General features: G+C 33.5%; 1 protein-coding gene across 3 annotated transcripts; it reads left to right on the plus strand.

Moving 5' to 3' along the window:
- Positions 1-9,808: 9,808 nt before the first annotated feature.
- Positions 9,809-19,718, plus strand: LOC128186377 (uncharacterized). Of its 3 annotated transcripts, none has more exons than XM_052856201.1 (2): positions 9,809-9,824; positions 15,787-19,718. In XM_052856201.1, exon 2 carries the CDS (start codon positions 16,238-16,240, stop codon positions 17,279-17,281), a length of 1,044 nt encoding a protein of 347 aa, XP_052712161.1. In that variant the 5' UTR covers positions 9,809-9,824; positions 15,787-16,237; the 3' UTR covers positions 17,282-19,718. The 3 variants fall into 3 exon arrangements, with proteins under 3 accessions (XP_052712161.1, XP_052712143.1, XP_052712152.1); XM_052856183.1 differs by lacking the exon at positions 9,809-9,824 and adding an exon at positions 13,771-13,914; XM_052856192.1 differs by lacking the exon at positions 9,809-9,824 and adding an exon at positions 14,732-14,821.
- Positions 19,719-20,943: the final 1,225 nt, after the last annotated feature.

Genomic DNA, 20,943 nt, shown 5'->3' on the forward strand with positions numbered 1-20,943 from the left:
ATGTGTAAACAAAAACACAAGATATCACATAACCAATAATTGATTCTCTGACAGCTAATCATTCAAAAGGGTGACTATAGAATCCACTTGTATGATACGAAATATTACGTTGTCAAACAAGCGACTGGTGTGCTGCGATAACCCATTGACAGTTCCTAAGATTCCAGTCATGATACTAACGAGCGCTTTTGTGGAGAGATTAATGGAACAAGGAACCCCGCATTGCTGTGAAGTATCTATAATCAGGTGATGGAGAGTTTTGCAACCTTCAACATAAGGGTACTCGAGGCGGACTCTCGGGCACCAACAGGACGATAACATGAGAGCTGGACTATGATGGAGGAATTCACACACATGGCTTCCCGGTTCATATAAGCCACAACCAGTAATCCAAAACATATGGCCTTTAGATAGCGATGGATGATTGGTCAAAACTAGCATCCAAACGCCGGGCAAGACGTACATAAACCTCTAATTTAAATAAGGGATGCATGATAAAGAAGCATAGTATTTCAACCATTTTCAAGAATTCAAGAAATTTAAGCAGATGGTAGTTCATTATTGGCAAAGAAAATAATTGTAAAGATCGGCCAGAAGACTAAATACGGAGCCCTCGGAGGACATTGACTTACTTCTTAATTGTTATGAGCCCAGGAAGGACATATTGACGTACTTCTTAATCAGTATTAATTTTTATTTATTTGTTACTTTTTAGGTACAGTAGACGAATTTTTAAATTTAAACATATCTTATTGAATTTTATTAGGATTGGACAACAGGCATAGCCTATGTTTACCCTCTTCTGGTATAATAGGTCATGTTGAATAATGTGAATATTATTACCCTCTTCTGGTATAATAGGTCATGTTGAATAATGTGAATATTATTACTCAACCAAGAGGGCTGTTAGAGGATGGGACAGGTGACCGAATTAACCCTCTCTCCGAACAATACCATGTAAGCTAATTATATGATAATGGCACCAGTTACTGGCAGAAGTCACCAAGTTTAAGTGACCAAAACACCATACTCATTCGAGAGCAAGCCTTTGTGGCACTAATTCTACATAAGACCGGCAGTAACCGATAGACCGATTAGCCCTTTCAGATTTATTGAGACAACCTGCTGGATTATAGATTTATGAATTTTTCCATTCATAATTTTCCATTTCCATTTACTTTTCAATGATTCAGTGACGTCGGTTTTTACTGTGGCCATATAGATCAATTTTATCAATCTTTGTTTGTACTACAAAAGCGAAATGATAATACATTTAAGTGCAGAATCCTACAAAGGAAAGCAAATCTTATCTAGTAGTATATATCACATCTTTATTCATATGAATAAAAAGGGATCGGAAACCTTCATTTTGGACGAAACGCATTAGTCAATATTGGGGCTAAAAAGTTTAAATCATTTAAATTCTGATTTTTATATAAACGAATAAAGCAGGAAGAAAATAAACAACGCTTACATTACTGACCTTTAGACGTAAACACTACACTTATATCACATATCTACAAATACACAAGATGGAATAATGTTGTTTTCTTTATTTCTTTACAACAAAGAAAATCGTTTATTGAATTACATACCATACTGTTACATAATTTCCGTTAATTTGCTTTCGAAATTTGGTATAGTGAGAAACCTTCTGAAATCTGCACCTATATAACTCAATATAATTATCTGAAATAAAGAAAACGGATACTCAAAACTGTTGACCAAGAATACTTTTTCCTACATAAAGGACCCACACGTAACAATTTTTCTTTAAATATTTCTCTAAAATTAATGCTATCATTTGTCAGTCCTTTGGCATCTTTTATATCTAGGGTTAAATGTGTACCCTATAGAGACAGTTGCAAATGATACCAATGTCACAGATTGCTCGTACTTGCAAGGTTAAACGTTAAGCAGTTCAACTCTACATTATGTGTATCAAGTAACTCCAATTTCAAATTACATAGCGACAAACTGTAATTATTCAAAACGGTAAACGATGTCGAACAAGAACAGAAGTACTTATATTTCTAGTGCCTTGCATTTTAAAAACCAGTAAATGGCCCATCGATGAACACGAACAAATATATCAGCATTGAATTTGGCCCGTGTTTTTAAAAAAATTATATAAGGGCTTCTCTTCATTCCTATCACATGTGTAAAAATTACATCTACTGTACAGGATACAATGATATACGTTTCTTTGTGGAATTTCAATACTAGTCAATACCCTTTCTCCATTGAACATTTTGACGAACAGAGACATTGTATATTGTATATCGGTAGAGGAAGGGGGTACTGTAAATTTGAGGAAGTTTAGGGTTTTACACGTATATGTACAAAAAAATATCAACGATATTCGGGAACAAACCTCACTCGCAAATATTCATCGCATATGGATGAAAAACTCACGTTTGAATGGAAATTGTCGCTGATTTGTTATCAATTAACAAATCAAAATTAAAAACATAGGCAAAGATCTGTGTTATCCTGATTTACAGTTTGTTTTTAGTGATGCATCAATTAGTTTCAAAAAACTTCGGCGGGATTTCTGTTCCTACAATCAAAAAGCATTAAGGAAACCCCGATGATGAATCATAGATGGAAACGCCTTGTACATGTATTTGTATATTTAATAAGGATAAATAACATATATAGAGAGAAAATCGGTTATGAACGATATATTTGTTCCCATCACGACCGAGTTATCCTGTTACTTATGGTTATACTAATACAAAATACTAATAACACTAATACAGAATTATAGTGTAGTAAAAAAAAATCAATAAATGTTGATTTACAGAAAATTAATGCATTTATTTCCCTAAACCTATTTGAATGGACATTTATTTTTATCGGTGAATTTGCATTACTTTTAATTGTTTATTACACAGGGGAAATCCTCTATCATCGGATATTGTTGCGTAATTGTTTACGTATTAAATCCAATTGTTATATTAGAGAACCAGAAAGAAAAAAAAATCGGTAAACCCGGTTAATCCGAGATAAACAAACAATATCAACATTCCCCGCAGAAAGCACTAAGTCACCGGGGCTGTTGTTTACAAATAAATTTATTTAAAATAATGTTCTTATTAAACGATATTCTATTCAGGCAATTTAATGTGGGTGATATTGTTACACTGCGAGATGAGGTGTTGTCAAGGGTGGTCTAACAACAACATCTCGGGCAGTGCTAGTACAGGGATGGTCTATACGAAATTACTGTCGATTTTAAATTCCAAATTCTAATTACGTATAAAAAAAAAACCCCAGAGTAATATAAGAATCAAAACCAAGAAAAAATATACAAGGAGATAAAACATATTGTATTTAAAGTTTTAGAGTAATTTAATAAAAAAAAAATGTGTAAAAACAACTTCATTCTATTAGTATATCATATGCATAACTTTTGATCATTGTATTTCATGTTGTAATAGATATACAAGATAATCATTATTAATACATGTAATAAACAACCGTGATAAACCTTGTGTTAATCGCGGTTGCTAACATTTATATGTCGTCTGTATATAACATTTTAGAGAACATGCATATAAAAAGTTGTAAAACACTCGGAATCAAATGATAAAATCTCTCCACGTATTTTTTTTGCTCTTTTATCCATTACAAGTACCTTGAAAAAATTACTTACATCAGATATATTCTTATTAATATTTCGAATAATTGAATCAAGATTTTTAACTGATATTTAAGAAAATTGTTTTGATAAGTTTATTCTTAGAGTACGAACATGGTTATACGCGTGTACGAATACGAAAGATCTATCAATTTAACCTCCATGTACAAAAAAGAAAAGAAAAATGCAGCAACAAGAAATGTCTTTCACACAACCAAAACTACAGTGTAAAGATGTCCATTATTAATGAGAATAAGGTAATCAAGGCTTTATTTTGTGTAATTTTCCCGTTGGGGATAGGTCTGTGTAGGTAACAACAGATACTGTTTTGGATACCATCAGGTATCAGATTGCGGACATTTCAGCTGGTATGTGTCTTCTTTTAAATCACAGGCAAATGCGTTTGTTATCATAACAGTTCATAAGTGGTATTTGAAAATATGATTCAATCCACTTTTCACAGATTGCAATATACATGTACTTGTATTGAATGGAATTCCATTGCGTGAGAGTGCGACAGTTAAAGGGACAAGTTGTCCATTCACCGGCCCTTCTGTTTGTTTTTGTGTCATAGAAACTACCCCCAATCACTGATCTACTGACTGACCACCCCCCCCCCCTCGTGTGGGAGGTTTAAGTGGTCATTATAACACCACCCAAAAGGAATCAAATTGATTTGTTTTGGTGATGGCAAAGAGCAGTTCATGGAAAGTTTGGTACCGAAGACCGGACCTCATTACATAAAACATATACTCAATTTTGACCTATAAGCCTTTGATTTATTCATATGACTTCAATCATTCAAAAGGGCATTATATTAAGCTTGTTGGAACTTTGGTTTATTGTCTTGAGTTGAACTCACACTTCTTCATTCCAAATACTGTTACATTTGCATATCGCAAAGTAATTAATTCGCAGAAATTGTGTCCGGTATCGATTCTTGTGTGAAATTTTTTAATCGCAAAATATGACTTACGTGTATAAAATTGTCTTAAATTTTGCGACACGCGAAACAACCTCCCCCCTATGGTACAATAATTGAGTTTTATATACAAACAATATCAAAAGGTAACAATTCATGGAACACTTATATCTACATATACAATATAAATTTCAAAGGGTTTCTTATTCATCTTTCTATCTATGCTAAGTTTTAAAAGTACATTTAACCAAAATATCAACACCAGTTTGTTAAACATCACTACTGCAGTAGACAAGACACGCGCGTGTTTTGAAAACAAGCACCTAAACATGACATTGAGAGAATAATAAGAACATTATATCAGATGATAAACTTTACCCCTGTCTATTTCAAAAGTACATAGCAAGATATCAGCTGACAAAGAGGACTTTAGACATAAAACGCTTTCAAGATGAGCTTTCCCCTGTCCCGTTTGACATGCGCAATGTACATGTAGCTGAATAAGATATCATTATGTAAGGGTTTCTTGGAATACCCACGGGGAACATGTTTATTGTCCATGAGTTATCTAAAAAGAAATATTTTTTGTTTTCTGAATAAAACTTCATTTCTTCCTTCTTCAAACGTGTCAATTAATTCACAGTTCAAAACATGTTAATGCATATATTTCTGCATTTAAACCACCTATTAAGCACACTTCATTTCGACCTATCCACGGTCGATCCAATCATTGGAACATTCTAGCGAGTGTCAATCCACCAGAGAGTGATTTAAACGTGCTTATAGAATGTTATTTTTGAAATTTGACAAACAAAATAAAAATAACTTAAAAAAATAAATTTTCATTTCAAGGTAAGAATTAAGCATTTCAAGCGTCAAAGAGAAAACTCGGGATGAAATACAGAAGATTGAAAGAAAACATTTTCCTTTTTAAATGTATTAGATTGTGCACCATTTTATAAAACATTAAAATATAAAATTCACATTATGTAAAAAGAATAACAACGTTATCTGAAGCGTATTTTCCAGATGCAGAATTTAAAGGCAAAAAGGTACAACTTTGACATTTAAAGTCAAGGCTTTTGGCCTTATTTCATTTTGCACTTAAATAAACCTCAGCTTTAGGTAAACCAAAGTAATTTTAACCTTTTTTTTTGAAGTAAGATTTTTACCCTAATTTCAGAGGTTTTTATGCCATTTTGAAATGTTATACATTACCAGAGTTTTAAAATAATGTCTCATGGTAATTGAAATGAAGGTCTTATCAGCAGCAAAACAATTTTGTCTTTGTTATTTACTTTAACAGTGAAAGAAGATCAAAGAATTCTTTAATCTGGTATCAAGAACAAGACATCACCGAATATTACAGTTGCCAAAATCTTAAAACTACTCGACTAGACACTTGCCAATTTCAGTTAATTTATTCAATCTCCAAATCAGGTTTTATGAATTTCGAATGATCTAAAAAATAAAGCTACATCCGTGTTTCCTGGTTTCGAAAATTTTCATTAGGTTATTAACATCTTTAAATTACTTTAAATTTAGACCAAGGATGGTGAAGAATTTACGGGTGGTTTAAATTTGGATAAATGATATAAGCAAATCAGAGTCGTGCACAGAATCAATTATCCATAAACATCCTACTTCCTTCGTCAAGAAGGGTTAACTGATTTGTAAGATATGGAGATGAAACTAGTGTATTTGAGGAATAAGGAATAATTCTTTAAGTATTATGAGGTGATAATTTTGGTCGGGGCGTGATCAAATCCAGGAATACCGTTTTACCATATACTGTATTATAAAAAAAAGTTATACTAAACAAATTGAACATAGACTCAAATATTTCAGTCTTTTAGCCTCGTTTGTTTATGTGTCCAAGATTTCAATTTATGGGGTATTGTGCTAGTCAGGTGATCACAAGCATAACTTTCAACGCCCCCATTTAATTTTTACATCCGTTAAACTACTACGGTTATAGAATGAGAGGGTCATTGCATCTTTTCCTTTGCTTTTTTTTATAATAGGCGGAAAAATCTATGTCTTTTTTAAACTAAGTAAACTTATTCTTGAAACTTTTCCCAAGTTCTATGTTAGAAAGTGTTTTGATGGAAGGAAATGGAAGCTTTGAAGTTCAAATAGATATACTGTTTGATTTAAGTAGTGATGTGTCAGGGTTTATGAATACAACGATCCTGTTTTCATACTCTTGATAATGTTTAGGCAATTGGGATAGAAAATAGACTATGGACAATTCCTTTGAAAGTTTAAATTCCGCATACATTTTCCAAATGTAATACTGTTTACCAAGTTTGGGAAAGATAAACATATTAATTTTGTCGAAGTTTCCGTTGTAGTTGGTTTTCTGGTTCAGTCACATAGAAGAATAAAGAGCATTGCCAACAGTTCCAACCGTTTGCTTGCAGACAATACAAATAATGAAACGTTATGAAATCGTCACAGTGCATGCATACCAACTATCAAAATATGGCGAGTACAAAAATGTTGATCCCAATTCCATAAAATAAGAAAATGAAATGAATAAACTGCCCCCTAATTTGGACATTCAAAATATTTACAGGGGACTCTAACATGCCTTAGTGTTGAAAGGTCATGTCCAGTTTGAACCCACACCATTATTCACCAAAAATTTGATTATTACAATTCATCAAACTATCCCTTATGATTGCTTGCTTTGCTGTCTCGTATGATTTTTTAAAATTATGTTTTACATGTATATCTAGACAATTTAAATAATTATTCTTGTTTTCACAATATAATTCCTTCTTATTAGGTCAGACCTCTTAGATTATATAGGCACAAATGTAGAGAGAAATACATCAACTGCGCTATTAGGTAATGTGAATATTTTCCACTTGTTTTTGCATCTTTAAGTATCTCTCATCTGAAATTATACACACAAGTAGATAAACGCATTTTTATAACACATACTCAAAAGTCTGTCGTCCGAACAGTTCACGCAGACCACAAGTGTTTGCGATGTTGCTAAAACCAAATCCATCGATCTCGATATACAAGTAGTCCACGAAAAGTAAACTTTAAAAATATCAACGTTTTCATATCAATATTTTTTACTGTTTTAACCTTTTTTACATGTAACAAATATCTTTTTGGCGCATAAAAATTCACTAATCAAACTGGATATACATGATTATACAAGCTGGTTTTGTTCATATACTACACTACATGTATAAGATATAGTTATTGCTTATAGAAACATGAAAAATATTATAAAAATTGATGATCTGGTCGTATCTAACTACAGCCGATAGATGAAGCAAAATTATCATTATCAATATCTTAGATTGACTACTTTATCAAGAATCTAAATATCCTCATTGCCTTCATTCATAAGCCATTTATACTATATTCCGTTTCAGGTATAGCTTTAATGCCCATTTTTACTGAATGACTTTTCACTTTTATTCAGTATTTACGCTAGGCTTTCAACTTAGAATGCTAACAGTTCTAAAGAATATTAAACTATTTACCGCTTTCCTCAAATAAAGAGGTTCTCATATATAAAGTGTAATAAAACAGACTGTGAACCAATCTAACCTGTCCATCTACCAATATTTACAGGTACCCGGTCTTCCTTGTCTACTCTAACCCGGAATTTTGTTTCTTTAAATTTACACCCCTGTGTCACTTTACAAGTTTACAATCATGGTAAATGAAAATTGTTCACTTCAATAGACATTGGTTGAATGTTTCCGTCTGTTATATTAATACAGGCGTCAACAGGTGCTCGTAGCGGACATTCCTGAGTGTCTTGTATGGCCAAAAACTCTTCAGGTCATTGCTTTTCTTCAAACTAACGATGGTTACCCACAAAGACCAACATGCCTCATCTCCGACTCATGTACTTTAGGTTAGCATGCTTTCTTCTCCATGTACTTTTATCTTATTCACTTTTTGTAAAAATCAAGTCAAATCCTTGATTTTGCTTTTAAGGACAATGATAAGGAAATTATAAAGAGAGCAAGAAGAATTATTGTTGATGCGAGTTCACAGTAAACAAATATTTCAAACGCCATCAATTCATCCATTCCATTTAACTAAAAGCTTAAATGTTTTCCAAATGAAACGTGACGTCAATTAAAAAAATTAACAATATATAGATGTACTTTTAAGATAAAGTCAATATTGTTAATGCTATGTGAACATTAAAAAATAAAATCTTGGACATTCACTAGTAAGCGTTTGCGAAGAACAATTGTTATGACTACTAATGCAAATACCTGAAATAAATGTTCTGAGGCGATAGGCACTTGTAACTGGCAATGTCTTAATATTATGTAAATGTCTTTCAAAACCTCAGATGTGTTCGAAATGCTTTAGATACAAGCAAAACTCCCTTTTAACAGTGTTTCACAAACTAGACTGACCCCTGGTTGTTACAAATACAGGTTTTACGAATGTTACAAAATGTAGCTGTATAATTGCATGCATACAAACTGGGCGTATTGTGAAGTATATTCATTATAACTAAAGACTATCAAAAATATATGAACTTCCTTCTTCGTGTGTTTTTCTTAGTTTCTTCACATCCTTTATTACTGAAATACGTATAATAAAAATGTGTACATTTCATTTTCAGAGGAAAAATACAGCTTTATGATTTTAAAAAGATATTTAATGTAAGACATGTTTATAAAATGGTTGAATTATATCGAGAAATAATAATAAAACGTTTCACAAAGGAAAGGTGTTCGTTCTCTCAGCTGTTGCATAAGTATGTGTATGTACTCTATTTATAGTAAACATCAAATCCGTCGAAGACGGAAAGATTTCATAGAACTTACCTTTAATTAGGTAAGCCCAAATATAGAAATGATATACTTCTTTTGCTCTTAAATTTGATAGATACGTCTATTTTGGCCGCGAGAGCTATTTAAGGTACAGAGCTTGAGGTTCTGTTAAGATAAAACTAACCTAATCAAGCTATAAGAAATGCACTCAGTAGGTTTTCAGATAAGACCAGATATGGTGCATACAGGTATCCAATCATTGACAGTCAAGGTTCTTAGGTTATCAGTTCACGGGGCAGCAAGAGAAAAAAAAATCTTCTTTTTGCTAGTTTTAAAGATCAGCTGAAATTCTTTCTTACCTGGGCATTTAAAATCAATAAAAGTGGGATTTTTTACTTGCATTAATGGTCGATCGCATTACGTAATGAGGATAAAGACCCGGATGATGAAACCATCCTGCCGGTGCTTTTAGTTGATGTCAGACGGACGGGTAAGTAGGCAGCTCTTCAATTGTATCACGTTTGCTATGATTTTGTTTGGTTACATTGATATTAAGCTAATACCTGAGACACGGGATGCTGGCTTTGATTTCATATTGTATTTATAATAGGTTTAAGGTATTTCGTTCTGTTAGATCAACCTCTTGATTACAGACGCACAATAATGTTAACTACTTTGCCACAGGGGGTGCTTAATTCAAAATATAAATCCAAAAGTGTTCCGTTTTTAATAAAAGTATTAAAAATAATGTTTTGGATATATAAAATAATGCAGCGCTTGATTCATCAGCGGGGTCATTATTTCCCGGATTATCAAAAGAGATTTACAGTAAATGTAAGGCGATTAAGATTCTATTCCTTCAGATAACCTGAGACCTTACCTGTGTTTATCGCATTATCCAAAGCTTGCACAAACGAATACAATATATGTGAAACTTTTGAATTAAGAATAAAAAAGGAAAATTCTGATACAACTTTATGGTTTTCTAACAAACGACGCATATAATTGCTACATGTATTATTCACGCATGTGCAACAGGTGAAGTACAATGCAACAATGATGTCGCACGCTATTTGGGTGACCGTGTAGTCACGTAGCTTTGAGGATATTCCAAACAACTTTCATGTTATATTGATGAATCGATGATATTTTAACCACAGTGTCCAGATCTTTGTTATTTAGATGCATAAAGAGGATATCTGACAGGTTCGAAATTCGTAAAAGAATATTAGACTAAACAGTCGAGCGTTTTACGAAAGAGAGAAATCCATAGCAAGCTTATTAAATATAAGTTTAATCAAGAGTTTGTTTCATCAGATTTGATACAACAATTGAAAAGTTTCAGCATATTAGAATTCAAATTGAAAAAACCTCTAAGCTAACTAAAATCTAAACAGAATTCCACTCTAGTCTTATACCCCATCTGACAGTGTACAAAGGAAATGAAAAAACCTTGATATGTAGAATGTGATTTAAAATAAAACTAGCAATATTATTTGAGATTCCAAAACTGGTTTAATATACGTAGAAATCACTCTTAGGTTAATGTTCCATAGATTAAGAAAAAAATAGATTTTGACTTAAACTTTTTCGAGTCAAGAAAAACGGTCATAGATCTACATGAATTACTGTAAACACTTTTCTACGATGTTGGTATAACTCGGTAATTAATTGACAGAAATAAATGCTTGAGGTACGTACTTTTTTCTCAATTATAATGATGGAAAACGAATTATATTTGGGATTTTAAGAGTATTGACCAGTTTTCTTTAATCATGACGATGGCAAATTTATCATATTTGTTATTTTTTTTTCTAAAGAATGAATAAAGTTCTGATTCTCTGCTGTAAAACTGGACTAGGGTTTGCGTAATGGGTGGTAATCAACGGATTTAATAACTCAGTCGTTCAACCAGCGTTTGGTTTTCACGACTAACAAAGCCGATCAGCCTCTCATTAGAGGCGTGTATTGGACTGAAGTACACTATCATACGGCTCTTTATTTTGGTTGACTGAGAAGAAAATTACGATGTTGATTTAAGATTGAACAATTATATTGAATTTATATTCAAAATTGAATCAATCGGTACATTAATTCAATGCGGGGGAGTTCCCGAAGTTCTCCATGATCGACTTTCAAGTTAAGACATCGAACTTGACAATTCGAAGCTTGACAAGATTTCTATTTTTAATTTTAATTTAAATATAAAAATTTACTACGATATTTTATATAATAAACAAGGTTTTACCGGGGGTTTATTTATTTACCAGGAACGTAGTTTATGCATCCGAAACAGTTAATGAAGCGATTCAGTGTGCTTAACTGAGGCTTTTAAACTATTGACGGTGATACACAAAATTACTTAGTCTAAAATTTCTTCTTAATAAAGTGACAATAATTTGCAATAAGTTTAAATTCTCTCGTATATGGACGAAATACACAGTTTCTGGTTATAGGAACAATTAAAGGTTACATTATTTGCATATATAACGAAATACACAGTTTCTGGTTATAGGAACAATTAAAGGTTACATTATTTGCATATATACATATAGATGCTTTTTTCAATTCTTCATTTACATTACATTACATCATCATTTATAATTTTCAATTCATACCAGGATAACGATACATGTAAATTTTCAGAGTCCCTATTTAGCTTCAACATATTACGTATTAGACTGTTTCTTTTTATTTTCCTAAACAGATTTAAACAGTTACTTTTAAGAGGTACAACTGTTTTGAATTGCCATTCATAAAAAATATCGTCTGTCAATACAAAATAGCTCAATCGGAAGTATACTGTTTGAGGTACACTTATAGTCCACTGTACTTGCTATCTACCGTGATTCAATGACCTTTTACTGGAAGTGGCTGGGGTGGTCGTCCACAATTACTCTTATCCCACCAGATTTAAAACATTTTCTGACAATATTTTCCTACAAGCCCCCCCCCCCCCCCCCTAAAAATCCGAGGGGCCAGGGAGGACCATGGCCTTAACCTCAAATTTGGTCGTCTCAACATGATATGTAGTTGGCCGAGATAAGTACATGTAACAGAACAATTGTACATGGTATGACATTAATATTGGAACAGCTCTAGCGGACGTTTTGGAACATTACTTAGGAGTATTTAACATCAAACATGAAATATTCTTTTAATTGGCTACTATACATATACATTTATGTTACAGCACCCCCAATTCCTTTATTTTACTGCGTAAAAAGGCCCTATTCCAGGAAAACTACATGCTTTTTATTTTTACTGTTTTACAAAATCAACGATAGTTTTCGGGCTATCCTAAACAAAGTACAGAAAAAGATGTAAATGTATATAATGATTTCGAGCCTTAACAGATTTCTCACGAACTATGTCACAGACAATGCCCCTACAGGATGAATACAGATTATACTTTCAAAGCTCAGTAATATCATCCTTACCAGGTCTGGTAATCATTCGTCCTATGATCAGCGAAAGGAAATCACTGGATAGGCTGGGCAGTATTCAGAGATAATGACTGCACTATGAATTGAACAGATTGGTAATGTACGTGATTTTATCGAATAAAGTAAGCTATCGAAACACCAGTCTGCAACCACTTCCGGTGGATGGTTTAAAAAAAAATTAAATTGAGAGAATGTATGGTAATTTGGTAAAAAGCATTTCGGGGTAACAAAAATGTACGTATATAATGATGTTAGACTAGTATGAAGTCTATTCGAAAAAAAATCTACAAATTTAGACTCAAATACACAAAAGTCATTGATTAAGAGAAAGAAATAAAAGGAATAAAGAGAAAAAAGAGAAATATGAACTTTGCATGTAAACAATGTACTCTAAGACATGGTGTGTAAAAGCATGTCAATAGCCACAAACTTTCTGAATAAAATCAATTGAGTCGCGTTTTTCCCTAAGAATTTACCTTCAATTTGCAACGTATTGATGTCTCAAGGCAGTTAAGGATCTTTGTAATCATCTGATGAGAAATATTGATTGTATGAGAAGAAACATAATTAATTACAAAAAGTGCAATCGTATTGTGATATATGCTACTTGTTTCGAGGCTGGCTTCAGGCTTTTGTGGCATCAAGAAATAGGTATAGACATTGCAAATTGCATAGGTAGGCATTGCAAATAATTCCATGCCTTATTAAGAATGAAAATGGAGTTCTCTGAAACAACTGACTTTCAATTAGATCACGACCAATTTCCGTCACGGGTTTCGTTTGATGGAAGCGGGTTGATTGGTAACTATAACGCCAGTTTCTCAGACAAACATTCCAACTCTATTCCTAAGTACCTGGTCGGCTTCGTGCAAACCTGTATTTTTTTGTGGTAATCAATCAGGAACTTGCACGTAAAAACGATATCAAACAAAACTCTGATAACTGAATACATATAAAAGCCAGCGACTTCAAGGTGTAGGTCTTACAGTCTGTTAGGTAGTACAGCTTCTTACTTCAATTCAATTCTTTCTGGAGAACCCTTTATAAGCTTTTTATATGCTAACATTGAGACAATTCTGTGCTTGGATTACATGTGAAAATCACCATAAATTTTAAACCTTGAATCAATAAGGGGTGAGTACTTTAGCAATAAATTTGTCTGTTTTGATGACAGTATGAAATATTGCATTGAATTGCACCTAAAACTCCAGGATGTTTTTAATAATACTCGAATGATTACCACTTTCGGAGAAATTGAAGAAAATAAATCTTGAGAATGAGTAATAATTCGTCCTGTTTTTCATCACCTTGAAAACGTGGCCTGTAAAAGATAAAACTTGGAAACTCTTTAAACAGAATGTAATAAGGATATTTGTTATTTTTATAAGTTTAAAGGGGTTATGAAGTTTAAAATAGACATGTTGAATTTTCAAATAAAGTTAACAATAGAAAAATGAACGGAACCTATGTCAACAGTAGCCATATATATATACGAAGGAAAGTGTTTGCTCAGAGATTAAACAGGTTTAGAAGGCTTGGTGTTATTTGACTTCAATTAGAAAATGAAGGTTGACATTCAGTTAATATTGAGTATACGTGTATTCAAAAATTCCTCTCATCATTTCTGTTCTTTATATACTAGTATTTGATCACCAGATTTAGCTCTTTTCTCTAAGTTGGCAATTAGTCGGATTTCAACTTTGGGGTGAATCAGATTATATTCTCGGGACACTTGTCATTGTTGGGCTGTACTTGAAATCCCAATTCCCCCAGCCCAGTACAGCTGGTATCATATTTCTTTGGGGTTTTCATCTTAAATCAGTCTTAAGCAAAAATAGACCCCCAAACAGAGGAGATAAGTTGGAACCTTGCGTTTTATACGTATAGGGGCCGATACATAAATCTACAAGTGCTGTGTCAATATTGGTTTGGTGACGCGGTTCTCTTCCGAGGGGCTTACTAGGCCATTTTAAGTTCATACCAATGGTCTTTCTGTCACAGTGATAAGTTAGCAGAAAATATTAGGAAATGAGACATAAATGTGAGTATTTTATGTTTATTGGTTGTGGACGTTTTCATAGTTTATGACAGATTTATGCAGTTTATTTCATTTTTGAAATAGTAATGTGGCTCGCATGAAACGTTTTCACAATTTCATATTTTGCATTAGTCCTTAAAAAAACCCCAATTAATATAGATTAAAGAATTGATGAATAGTTAAGGTCAGTAAAATTCGGGTCCTTGTTACTAAAAGGGATTGTTTATGATAATTGCATCTAAAGTTGTTTAATTTAATTGAAAAATCCTCACCAATGGATTGAGTGTGATTTTATAATTACCATATACTTGATAATGAAGGGTGTTTTATAGAGTATCTTCAAATTAGGATTTAAAAATTTCCAACTTGAAATAAATCAGTGGGGTTTTAAGCGGAATTTAAATCGATCCAATCTGAATTCATTTTTTTTGCTATCGGCTCTAAGTGGGGGATCATTATTACAACAGCTCGAGACATTATTGATTCCATCTATGTAAATAGTTTACCCGGAATCGGCTTGCCTCCTCTGAAGCCACGGGTTTCCGGAACTTAGAAATGACAGACTCGTCGTGGAATCCCGAGGCCGATGTTAACACCGGACACATCAATCATTTATTAGGATTTAAAAAAATAATAAGTTTTCTTCATTCTGTGAGTTTGAGTGCAGGGGTTAAATAAATAAAGATTTTTGCCTATTCACTCATTTCACTGATAATTAGATTTTTAACTCGAGTACATGTGTGTACATATTTTAATACATATATAGCTTATTTCACGGTTTGTTATTGTCGTTTTTCATTTTACATGTATATCATTTATAACTTGAAATACATGTACACGTAAAAAAGTTATAATTTCTACAAACTGAATTCATTGTGCATATTATTGTATATTTTATAAAGAAAGAGAATCATAGGACTTTTCATTTTTCATTCAATATCCTAATCTTATTTTTTTTTTTATTTCAGAACAAATCGAATTTCTCAGGAGTCATTGACATTTGATTAAAGTGAAAAAGGAGGACTGTAGTTTGAAATTGAGCGGAAAATATTGGAATTAGGATCAAAGTCAGCGGGAAGATTGAACGATCAATAGCTGATATATATTGGACAAACAGTGGCCCAGTGCTTGGTTTATTCTCCGGAACTGTCTGAGCCCCGCCCACCGAAACTTTGTAGACTCTTCGACCTTGACCGAACGGTAGCGGCACGCTAAATCCACGTCACCGTGCATGTTCAAGGTTTACAGAACTGTATGCCCCTCTCTTATCAATAGCGAGATCATTCAAAGTATAATAGCTCACATAGATCTACTGAATAGAAATAGGAATGAATTTAAATGGTCTACCTGTGCAGATACGATACGTTGAATAGATTATCATAATAAACTCTTTATGACACACACGCATGCGCTCTTAAGATGAAATCGGAATCCAATCCAATGACGCGAACTAATCGTTTTGAATCAGTATTGAAAATACCGGCAAACAGCGCGGAAGGGAGATTTAACTCTAGACCGACGACCACACTTAATTTCCGTCGAAGAACAAGTGTTACTTTTGATATCGGATCGATAAAAGAGAGTGAATATAGCGATGAGAACTCGTACTACTCCAAGAAGAACAGTGACATTCATTTAAGGAGAATGAGCGCTCCTGAACTACCTCCAATACAGGATAGAGCCAGAAATTCCCCCATTCCGGCTTACCACAGCAGTCGATATATCCGCTGCAGAAGCAGCAAACCTAGCACCACCAGTGACAGTTCCCACAGACAGCGGTTTACGAAGTCACCATTCAGTCAAGAGTCGTCCGAATCCGGCAACAGTAATGGTAAAAGGCTAGCAAACGGATACTTACAGAGATCAAAAACGTGGGTCCCGCCAGAGCAGACCAATACTGCTTCAACTGTGAGTACTTTGAAATTAGAATCTATCGAGAAGAAAGGTACAATGAGCACACCCCGGTCAGTGAAAAACGGATTCCGCACTCGGTTATCGTCCAAAGACAATTCCCTCTCTAGCGGAAACAACAATACTGCGCAACTGAAGAAGAAGCCACTTACGCACTGTCAGAGTGAACCTAAGATTTCCCCCTTGTCCGACTACACAACGAACCGACAGAAAACAACACTGAGACAGAAGTCTCGGACTAATAATAATGTGAACAACAGAGTGCTTTCTGTGGATAAAACGGACAACTTAATTAAAAACAAATACAACAGCGGTACAGTAAATGGCATGAGGCGATACAGCTCCACCATACAGCTGATACCGCAGAAAAACTACGACGAGGACGATGATGACTCGGGCTCGGATTCTGACAAAGATCACATGATCATCAACTGGCTTATCGGGGTGGACAACGAGGACCCAGAGGAGGTTCCAGATCCTGAGATCGAATACCCAGATGAGCCCCCTCAAACTGACACTGCGTTACATATCGTGTATGGCGGTGATTCATGATGGCAGTCCGTAGCTTCCGGGACAAAAACCGAGGAAGCAAGATACACTGTGATGCTCGTAGAACCACGAAAAGGGGGTTCGAAAAGTTCCGAGATATTACCAGGGATGACGAAGCTTATCTGTGATATGATATGATACCGTGATCAGTTCATGAGATTTTGGTGCTTTGAATACGGGAGAGAACAGAAGATGGAGGTGTCGCTAGCTTGTGCAATATATTTAAACTGGAGGGTTAGAAAATAATGACATAGTCTGTTATTTCTTCATATTCAGTGTCCTCTGTATGTTAAATCATTGATGTAACGACGTTTTGAATGAAACACAGTAGCACCTAGTAAAAGTGTATTTTAAAAGACAGTTTGCTGTAATTCAAAAAACTCGTCTGGTTTTAATTTCTTTTTTCGAAAACCAATTTCAAAATGTTAGATCTTTTATAATGGTTTGGTAGTTGTGTTATATTGTATTACTCCTGCTTAGCGATTTAAACTGAACATACTGTCTACTTCAATGTGCTATTTCAAACAAAATATCATGTAACCAAACCCTGATAAAGACAAATTGCAATTCATTTTATTGCTTAGAACTTTTAAACGTTAAAAGGAATTCAACTTAATTTAGTTATTGGTTTTGTCATGGTATTTTTCGAATTTGATTGACATATTTTCCGAAGAGAATATAAATATAAAATTTTAGCATAGTATGTTTAAATATTTTTTTAAGAAATTGATGATCTGACATTTTTTTTAAAGTTTTGACCTGATCACGTCAGTAGCACGAGTAGCAGTTAACCCACCAGGGGGTAATTAAAACGAGTCATTTAAAACTAATTAAACCTTCTATTGTTCACTGTTAATCCTATTGTTCGAAATACCAGTCCCTCGGTGGACAGGTTTTAGATCTAAATCTACCTAGTAAAGCTCATTATTTTGCAATTACACTTTTGAAGCAAAAGAAAAATCTTTCTTTTGATTCAGCGAGAATAAACCTTTTCTTTTAAAATCAAATATTAATCTGTTTAGTATAGTGACCAGAAGAATTAAGAAGATTATTGGGTTTTTCCTTTTTTTTTGTTGCACGAGTGTAACGGAATGGACGTATGTGGTTACCGTTGAGAGCGAGAGGGTATTAAGACAATGAGTCATTGCGTTCACTCGGTCTTTGGTCCAAGCCCTATCGCGGTTAAAAGTACCATCATCTTTATGTACATTGTTGATCTGCATAATATATTGTTTGTACATGTACCCGAGTATTGTTTGTTAATTATACGATTTTTTTTTCCATAGAAGCCCTGATTCGTCCCGCCATTTTTCGCAACCCTGTTTAACAGGTCCAATATATTGTATATTTTTCTCTCTCCAAGTATTGTGCTGTGTGTGAACTATTGTGTAACTTATTACTATTCCATCTATGTCTGTGTACGCTGAGATGTACATGTATTATTCCTATGTGCCAAGTGTTTTTTTCTTGTAATATACTTGAGAAAAAATTATCTACCGACAGAGTTAGATATTTTTCCTGCTTTTTATTAATACACGTTTTCGGCGAGATGTAGATTTCCTGTTCAAAAGGTAGTAAGCTATAATATTTATGATTGTAATTATCAATATTCAACCGTAGAGCCTCTAAATTTCTTACCTAAACTATCTTAAACTTAATAGCACGCATTTCCATTAACAAACCACTTTTCAAGTCAAATTTATTAATCACCCCTTAAAGAACACGATCCGCCAAATAATGTCGGAGAATTTAGATCCTAACATCACTCTCTCCCGATTAGTCAAGTTTGAATCTATCAATTAACATCACGTAATCAGACCATGAGAATGACACGTCTCTGGATATTTTTGTTTGAAATAATCTAGTCCTAATGTTTTTATGAGGGAACGTCTTTCTTGCCGATTCTCCGCTGGTCGAGGGAATCATTTAGGGTCCTTTAATTGTCCACGAACAGAACGAAATTTAGAAATTGCTAAAACACGAATTGTCCACTGTTTGAAATCCAGTACGTCTCGCATAATTATTAGTATAAGCATACGCAAGACTGGTCTTAGTTTTCCGACAGTTGTTATTTGTAGACATGTATTACATGTACATACATATTTGAAATTATAAGTCTTTTGTGGATTATTTTCTTTTATAATAAGCTAAGTCATTGCTGTCGATATCGTTAAATTGTGAGCAAAATTTTTGTTATCGTTGTCTTTTAATTTAATGGGATAATTTCGACAGGGAAAGAAATTAAACTGACCCATTCTGTCATAACATTGTGTTTAAATGAGTTTAAATGCCTTGTATAGTCAGAGATCGCCATCATTACATTTCATCATTCTCTGAATTTGAAAGCTGGTTTTTCTGTGCTCTATGTATAGACAGTTTAAGTCTTTGAAAAGTTGAAAAATACTTGGGAGAAAAAATAAAAGTATGAAATATCTGAAAATGTCATCTTTGATTTTCTTTTTTTATGGAGAGTTTTGAATAGTACCGTGTTACACAAAGAAATCGGAATCAAATGCTTGCTATTATCATTAGCAGATTGCAAAGTCATGAAAGGCTGAATTCAGACGTCATGTTGAGTCCAGGCCAAGGTTTTATCAGCACGTAAATATATTTTATACCATTTGAATTAAAATCTCTGTTGAACACATTACAGAAGAAAGCTCGTTTTCTAGAACTGTTAAGTTGGCGTTTTATAAGGTACATGTAATTACTTTTGTAGTAAAGGATTCATAGATTCATATGCGATTTATTGAAATAGAAAAACAACTGAGGTGCTTCTTTATACACAAATAATCAAAATATTTGCCGTTGTTTTGCTGATTATAGCGGGAATGGGTGAAAATGGATACAAAAAGGAGTGATTTTACAAGCACTGATACCTAGATATGCCGATAACGTAAAAAAATAAATAAAAAAATACAAGATTCGAAATATTAAATGCGACTTTTGCTTCGGACCTGATTTTAGATAAAAATAATAGGCCAACGTTAAAGTGGGTTTTTTTGGTAACCGAAAGTGTAAAGAGTGGTGGTTGATTTTTCATAAACAACAAATACGGTTTAGGGAATCGAGCATTCATAAATCAATCCTGCCATCAAACCTATCATTGCTTCAAGATACAAATGTACTTACATGTATATTTGTGTACGCTTCTAGCTGTTATATATGAACACGTTATTTTCTTTACAAAAAAAAAAAAAACTAACTATTTATTCAAAGTACATGTATGATATTTAACAAAGATGGGATATCTCTAACTGTAAATAACAGTAACTGGAAATAAGTAAGATAATTTTAAGATATCTAAGCAAACACGTCCTTGATGTCTGATATTGAGTGCTCTAAGTGACCTAGATATGCTGACGGTGTTCTCCACTTGGCCATACAAAAACCGCGACGTCTCGCTGCTGGTCAGTTATATAAAGGTCTTCAATTAAATCGGGTCAACTGAATTACTTAAAAAAATTAAAGAAGGGTCTTGGAACTGAAAGGATAGTTCGAGTCTTAATTCTTTCGATTATATACTGACTGACCTAAAGACTAAAGCGGTCTTTTTTCAAGAGGTTTATAAACACTGTACACCTAACTTTTTGCAAGAAATAATTCTATCTATTCGCTAATATTCTATACTTGATTAGCCATATAACACTAGAGGTTGTATATAA

This window comes from Crassostrea angulata, chromosome 1, assembly GCF_025612915.1.
Source record: "Crassostrea angulata isolate pt1a10 chromosome 1, ASM2561291v2, whole genome shotgun sequence".
Taxonomy (NCBI): domain Eukaryota; kingdom Metazoa; phylum Mollusca; class Bivalvia; order Ostreida; family Ostreidae; genus Magallana; species Magallana angulata.